Source organism: Myotis daubentonii, chromosome 7, assembly GCF_963259705.1.
Source record: "Myotis daubentonii chromosome 7, mMyoDau2.1, whole genome shotgun sequence".
NCBI lineage: Eukaryota > Metazoa > Chordata > Mammalia > Chiroptera > Vespertilionidae > Myotis > Myotis daubentonii.
Genome location: NC_081846.1, coordinates 28920887 through 28929038, shown reverse-complemented (window position 1 = coordinate 28929038; position 8152 = coordinate 28920887). Strand labels below are relative to the sequence as shown.

Sequence of the window (8152 nt, the reverse complement as noted above, 5' to 3'; positions counted from 1 at the left end):
AACTAAATAATGAAACTTCTAATCACATTCTTAACATATACGTCCCCCTAAAAACACATCCTAAATATCTTTGTACAATTCACAAAAAATTTCTCTGAATATTTTATTCAACAGAAATTAAAGTAATAACCTTCACAGTAGAATCTAGGAGACATGCTGTGAAATTGCTCTGGTTTCATTTATCAGTCTCATGATGCTATTAAAAAATAAAACAAAAATTGAAATAACCAGCAACACTTTCCAAACAGTAGGCTGTTTCCTGTCATCTCCATTTAAAAATATCAAGAAATGATATCTCTTCATCAGTTTTAATAGTCATATCTGTGAAGCGAAGGACAGTGTATCAATAGGTGACTTGTGGGAAAAGAGAAAACATGAAATATCAAAGCAGCGTGCCAGCCATCTGCGATGCTCGGCTCCTGCTCCCATCGCTAGCGAGTGTGCTCATCGGCAGCTTCTGCAGTCAGTGCCATATCCTACAGGTATTATCCTTGCTGCCTATGAAGACACATTTCACAAGGTTATTTTTTCTTTATTTCACTCCCTTCACCCTCTTTTTTTACAAGTTGACATTTTCTGGGTCACTATCAATTATCAATGAGCTAAATGTACAAGTATCTCAGGGCCCAGCTGCCAAGTCCCTGAGATGCTCAGCTCAGGTGTTTCTGGACTGGGAATTTTTTTCTTTTTCTTTCTTTTCTTTAATTTTGCATGATTCTGTCAGTCCTAAATCGTGCAAGTTCACGTCCTACTCACAGCAGCAAATTCATGGTATGTTAAACTTGGAGGGGACCTGAGATGTCAGCCATCTCCTCTGCTCTTCCCGCTGCTCTCCCTCAAGCATCGCCACCAGGTAGAACTGCAGTGAACTTGAACATTCCCGGGTTTGGGTGTCAGCGTGTAAGACAGTACATTCCATTTTAGTGCAGATCAAAATGTCCACAGGTGTTTCTCACCATGAGTCAACGTGAACTTTGCATCCTTCCTACACTCCCCCCATGACAACACTCTTCCGAAGTGGCCTTGAAGCCCCCCTCCCCGAGGGTCGCCTTTCACATTCCTCTATGGAAAGGACCATCTTGGCGTGGCTTCCTTCCAAGGCCAGGCATATAACGTCAGCACAAGAAGTGTGGGGCTGCATGGATTGGCAAAGACTGCGGACACTGCACGTTCCACCAAAAGCACCCTATGTCCTCAAAATGCAGTGATCACGCTGGCCAATTCCCTTCCAGTTTGTGCTTCTAAACCTACCAGGCATTCCATTAAAAACGCATGGTGGACACTGGAGTCAGCCATGAAAATGGGGGGGGGGGCAATTCAAACAAAGTGGGCTGTGGGCAAGACAAGCGTGTCACCCCCGTTCTAACAAGCTCTGCTGTCCAGTTGGCTTTGGGATGCACTAAATAAATCAAGAATATATTTAAAGAAGCTCAGGAATCTAAATGCCAGCACTAAAAGAAGGCACAGACAATGAATATTCCTCCCCATGCTCTCCAGGGTCTTTGGGAAAACTGATGAGGAATGAGGTATGCAGTGCTGGCCTCACATGAAGCACGTGGACTAGGAAAGGCGGGTCCTCTGCCAACCCAGCCGAGCCTCCTCCTTCCCTTCCTGCCAGCAGGTTCCTGCAGAGCACCCTGTGCCTGGCATCACAGCCCCCACCTCTGTCCTTGTCCTGGGGAAGGGCCTGACTTGCGGTTCACAATAAAATACATGGCTTCCCATGGCCCTGTCTTAGGAGTAGCTACCTGTTAGTTACACTTGAAAACCATAAAACCCACAGGAAGTAATCAGTAATTTTAGGACTTATCCATAATTAAGTAGAAGGGGGAGGTTTTAGGCCAGAAGGGGAGATTATTTGCAGCATACCTGAAGTTACATGACCACGAAGTAGCCAACATACAAAGCCAACCTTGCGTATGTGACATTGAACTTATTAGACAGTTAAGCAAGTCTTAAATTTACTCAACATGTTGGGAATTACTGGGACTTAGGCCTATTGGGTCTTAGTGCCTGCTTAGGGCATCCCTGCCCCACACTGTTGTAGCACCCACCCCTGCCAACCCTCCTCCCGGGGCACCACACTGACATCGGACCAAATGCTTGTCATTTTCCTCTCCTTCCCGCAATCAAAATTAATTTATTCTCAAACCAATTCTTACAAAATGTTGCCAATATAAATAATTCACGATAAATTTGGTAATGGTTGAACAGTGCTCAATCCCTGTTTTCTTCCCCCAAATATATGTATGTTAGCAGGGAACATCAAGGAAAAAACAACTTAGCTCAAAGAATAAATTTCTAATGAGCCAAAACCTGACTGTGGAGAACCCTGGTCCTGACTTATTTAAGTTACTAACACCTAACTGACATCGACTGGAAATTAACCATTCGGTGACCATGCCTGGGGAATGCAGAAACCAGCAAGGCAGGCTCAGAATTCTTACTCTGCCTAGAGCAACTAAAATTCAAAGTCACAGAGACTTACAGTCAGTGACAGAGCTCATTCCTGTGGTTCCCTGATGCAACTAAAATTAAATAATGAATATAGAGCACCCCTTTCCCCCATGCTGAGCCAGGGACCCCAGAAGAGAGGTGGGGGATGAAGGTGAACTCCTTTTGGTATTCAACTTAGGATCTCTCCCAGCCCATTTTAAATGAAACACAAGTCTGTGGTGTTTGTTTCTCCCCACCTGTGATGATTATGTTGCCTTTATAGTTGAAAGCGCATGAGAAGATTTCATCCGTGTGCCCCCGGAGCACCTGGAGGCACTGGCCGGTCTGAGCATCCCAGATTCTCGCTGTTTTGTCAGAGCTTCCTGTTAGAAGACGGTTCCCTTGGGGGTTGAAAGAAATCTACAAAAGAGAAAGAAAAAACCATGACAGGTTTGTGTAAAGCTCCCCAACAAATTTAATCAGCAAAAAGGGGACATCACTAAGCACCTGTCACCTTCCCAGCCTGGTACTTATTCTTACACAGAACAGTTCCTTCATGATGGGAAAAATATCGCAGGGACAAATACATGCAAATTAAAATCTAGACAGAAACATTAATTGCCTACCCCCTGCGTGCGCGTGCGCACGCACACACACACACACACACACACACACACACACAATTCTAAGGACAAAGACCAAAGCACCTTTATAGTTTGAATATTCCCCACTCACTTCTTTCAAATGACTGGTGATGCCTTCTCCATGCAAACAAAGACACAGGGCCCTGCTGTGGCTGAGAACCCGTCAGGCTCCTTTATACCCAAACCTCTAAGCTGCCTCTGCAACTCAACTTTCTGGGGTCAAAAGCACACAGTCTGTGTCACAGAATAAGCGAACATCAGGGCCTACAAGGGAGGGCGTTCTGACTATCGCTACTCAAAGTGCAGCACTTTCCATAAACACGTTCTAAGTGTCTCCCATGTGTCAGGCATCACCTAATGGTACCAGAGCAGCAGTCAAAGAGAACTGTTGGTCTTCCATTCCTTTTGGTACCATGTCCATAACCTTCTCTAAATCATCAAAAGGCAATGATTGGTGCCACCTCCTCCATGACTGAAGGTGTGATAAAGGCAAAGCCATGTCTTGTTTTCATCACTGTGTCACCAATGCAGAGAGCAATGCCTAGCACAGCGGAAGCTCTCAAAAGCATTTGCTGAATGAATGAATGGATGGATGAGTGAATGAATATGAACCTTAGTTTGATACTCCATAGAAATGCCCTTACTGGGTGGCAATTCAAGAAGCAATATATCACTTAAGTATAAAATGCAATAATGTAGAATCTTAGAACTCTTTATAGTCAGACTCATGCAAAAATAGATGTGCAATCGTTGAGTGGGACATGCCAACCATGTCAATAGCTATCAAGCCAGACATTCAGAAATACAACCCAGCTTTCTCTTCAGCCTATCTCTCATGTCCACACTTGCTCTATCTCTCTTTTTGCCAGCCCCTAAAGCTTCCCAGCCTGTGAAGAGAATGTTCTCTGCACTTCCTTGGAGACCAGGCCTGCTAGGCTCACAATGACCACCAGCAGAAGGTGAGGGTGCAGGAGGGGAGAGAGCATGGTAGGGGTGGTTCTGGTGTCCAGGTGGAGCCTTCAGAGACTAGAAACCATCAAGCTGATATTTTACAAGGAAGGAGCAAATCTGACCTGAGATCAAGGAATTGGGCTAGGAGGTGAGAGTCACCACGTCCCAGCTTTCTCTAGAAATATTTGAGGACACATCTAAACCTCAGATCACAGACTGGATGGCCCTGCTCTGTGAATAAGCCTTTGGGAGAAGTTAATACAAAATTCTTAGCTACAACCTTGGAGTTTCAACATAGGTCATTTTAAACTTTGTTGAGTGTTAAATATTTCCATGAAATACTTTCTCAACTGCACCTAATTTACAGAATACTTGATACTTTCTTTGCACAATATAACCTTGTGTGTCTAGCAGAACCAGGAAAATCACTTCATAAGCTTCATAAATAACTTTAATAAGTATTTTCATCTAGCTAAATCTTTTGCTGATGTCTGAGAAAAACACTTTTGTAGTTTATGAAAAGTTTTAGAAATAATTTATTACACTGAGTTTGAGGACACACTTAAAAATAATGTCCTTAGGTGCCTAATTTCTAAAAAGAATGAGATCATTGGACAAACCTTAGTAGCCTAGTGCCAATACTTACACTAAACATGCTATTTTTTGAAGTAAATAAATTGCTCCAAATGAGAAAGCAACTCACCTTTGAAATCTCACCTTCATGACCTTCCAATTTAGTAATGCATTTTCTGGTGGCTGCACTGAAAACTCTTGCTGTTCCTTTTTGAGAGGAGTGGGGATACATACATAAATTCACCTGAAATACAGAACTTTGAACCACATGCCTTGAATTATCTAACCATTTATCACTCTGACACACAGCTGCCTGCTAGGTTTGTCTTCTGTGATGAGAGCCAGCCACTCAAATGCAAGCTTGTCCCACTGTGGGTAAGAGAGTGTGAGGAGTGCCTCACTAGCTCTGAGCTTATCACAAGAGATAATGGGTTCCAAGGTAGAAAAGGCAAAGAGGCAAAAATTCAGAATGAAAAATATATTTTAAAGGGAGAAAGAGGGAATGAAAAAAAGTCTTGAGAGGCCAGGGATGAAATAAGCAGAAAGCCTACTATCATACACCAAATATGAGTCTAAGACAGAAGGCACGAGCAGCCACTCTAAGAAGAAACAGTGGCTGCCACTCAAATGAACAAAGAACAGGCACTAGAAACCCTTTTCAACAGAAAGAGCTAACAGAATGGTTTTCTCCCTGTTGTGTCCCCAGTGCCTAGAAGGGCTACTCAATAAGTAGATGCAGTGTGGATGGATGGATGGATAAATAGAAGAAAAAGTATGTTTTTTTAGAATTAAAAAGTGGAGGAGTAAAATAAGCATAGAAGAGAAAAAAATAGCAGTAATGCAATTGTTGTCAGAAAAAAAGCTAACATTTGTCAGGCCAGGAGGAGGATACTTTCTTGTTGCAAATTACAGCATTGCATAAAGTAAAATTAGCAAGAATAGGGTGTTTTGGTCACAATTTTCATTCAGAGAAGAGCAAAATGTCTTAATTTTTTATTTACCTTTCTGACAATGTCAACTCAGAAGGAAGTAGACAAAATGATGAAAAACTGCTATTTTGTAATTAATATAATCTAAAATAATAAAAGTGTAATATGCTAATTAGACCGAACAGCTGAACGAACTTCCAGGCATCATTCCGGATGTCCTTCTGGATGAAGCCACAGTGGCAGGGCTGAGACAAAGGTGGTTAGGGGCAATCAGGCAGGCAGGTGAACAGTTAGGGGCAATCAGGCAGGCATGCAGAGTGGTTAGGGGTGATCAGGCAGGCAGGCAGAGTGGTTAGGAGCCAGCGGTCCCAGATTGTGAGAGGGATGTCCGACTGCCGGTTTAGGCCTGATCCTGCCTAAACCGGCAGTCAGACATCCCCCAAGAGGTCCAGGATTGCAAGAGGGTACAGGCCAGGCTAAGGGACACCGCCCCCCACCCTGTGCGTGGATTTTGTGCACCAGGCCTCTAGTCCTATATAATAAAAGCCTAATATGCTAAGTGTCCTGTCGACCAGTTGACTGTTCGACCAGATGCACAATGACCACCAGGGGGCAGATGCTTCGATCACTAGGTTAGCTTGCTGCTGGGATCCGACCGATCGGGACTGGGCAAGATGAGCCAGACACACCCTGGAGCCTTCCCTCAGTCCCTTCCCAGCCAACCTCCTGCAGTCCCTCCCTGGTTGGTCGACCCCGATCAGCCCTGATCATACACCAGTGGGGTCCCTCAGCCTGGCCTGTGCTCTCTTGCAGTTCGGGACCCCTCAGGGGATGTCAGAGAGCTGGTTTCGGCCAAATCCTCACAGGCCAGGCCAAGGTACCCCACTGGTGCATGAATCCGTGCATTGGGCCTCTAGTTAAAATATAAAACTTGCTCTTTAGTAGGACATTTCAAATACCTTAAAGGAAAGTGGCCAACTTGTTTTAAGAGTTTATAAATAATACAAAAAGGAATATACTACATAGTACAATACTCTAAATTAGCACAAAAACATTTTTTTCTTTTTTTTATGTATAGGGCGTAATGTCACAGGAAGGCCAAAGTATTCTGCCACCCATGAGGAGTAAGCCCAAGTTGCTGTTGGATGTGTTGTACACAGAGGAGCCATTCTTCAGGCGCTCTGCTCTCTCCACACCCAAAGCACAAAAGCATTTTTAATCTTCATAAAACACAGAAATAAGATAGTCTGAAACCTTAATTTTTTTTTAAAAAAAAGATAGAAATATGAATAAGATTAAAAAGAATTACACCTTCAGCATAATTTCAAAGAGGAAGGAAAGGATAATATATAGGAACAGACGTAGCTGCCCAGGTAACTCATTGTGTTGACAGATTCAATTTTAAGAAGGAAATAAGGAGCAAAGACCAGAGATAAATAAAGAAATTGGTCTAAACATCAATACTTTTCAAGAAGCACAGATGAAAAGAGGTTTACAAAACACACCAAAAGAAAAATAAATAAGTCTTATCAAACAAGAATGGAATCACTGCTAGGGAAAAGAGCAGATCATAGAAAAAACAAAACTGGAAGAATAAAACTTGTATTTTATTCTCATCCATCCTGATCCCTTAGCCCTGCTTGTTTCCTGCCCCCCATAGCACTGACCAACTCCTAGCATCCTGTACAATCTAACATCCTTTTAATCTAACATTCCACATAAAACGTATGTATGGCATTGGTAATTGTCTCCTCCTCCATGAGGGCAGGGATTTCTGTCTCTCTTTTTCACTGATGATACCCTTTTTTCCTAAAACATAGGTATTCCTGGCACAAAGTAGGCATTATATGTGTGTGTACACACACACACACACACACACACACACACACATTATATTGAAGAAATTTTTTGTATAAATGAGAATGATATTTAAAAGGAAAAGGGCAGAGTAATTACAGTTGAGAGATGATTTTTAAAAAGCCAAGATCTGTGAGAAAATGAAAAAATAGTTACTTTTAAAAATAAAATTGTCCAGATTCAGAGGGTTTACATTCCGGGATATAAAAACAACTTGTATGTATAGTCAAAGAATTACCTTTGAAAAGCCCCAGTAAGAGAACAAGTATGCAAATGTAATTTTAAAAGGGAGACAATGATGAAATAAAAACTGGGTAGTTAAAATGAATCACCAGCAAAATAATATAATGGCATATGTGATCAACAGGGAAATGACATAGATGTTCTATAGTGTCATATGTGGTCTTTGTGAAGTTGAGGCACATCGTGTAGCACCAGCCTATGTTTATCAATAAGAAACACAGACATAGTATAGAATCATAGTGGTTCTCATGAACATGATGTATAGCAGAGCATTATATATGTTTATCACGAAGATTTGCTAGACATAGTGGAGCAACACATGTGGTCATAAAGGAAATAATGCAGATTTATTGTAGAACCATGGATGGTGGTCAAGTTGCTGAGGTTGACATTGTGTAGCATAGTGCATGGACATCAGGGAGATGACCCAGAATGTACCATTATATATCATTATTAAGGAGATGATGAAGACCTAGTATAAAATCATAAGTGGTTGTCAAGGAGGTGATGCAGACATTG

General features: G+C 42.2%; 1 protein-coding gene and 1 non-coding gene across 2 annotated transcripts in view; both read right to left on the bottom strand.

Moving 5' to 3' along the window:
* Positions 1-256: 256 nt before the first annotated feature.
* The window catches only part of DAW1 (dynein assembly factor with WD repeats 1), a 34405-nt gene continuing 26509 nt past the window's right edge, over positions 257-8152 (bottom strand). Inside the window, exons 11-13 of the mRNA XM_059702470.1 lie at positions 4735-4811; positions 2694-2856; positions 257-498 (exon numbers count right to left, since the gene is read on the bottom strand). Coding sequence (XP_059558453.1) covers positions 464-498; positions 2694-2856; positions 4735-4811 — 275 coding nt within the window. The 3' untranslated portion in view covers positions 257-463. The remainder of the gene's footprint in view (positions 499-2693; positions 2857-4734; positions 4812-8152) is intronic.
* Positions 6604-6732, bottom strand: LOC132238979 (small nucleolar RNA SNORA11). Its single transcript, XR_009453941.1, has one exon. It is a non-coding gene; the product is annotated as a small nucleolar RNA SNORA11 (small nucleolar RNA).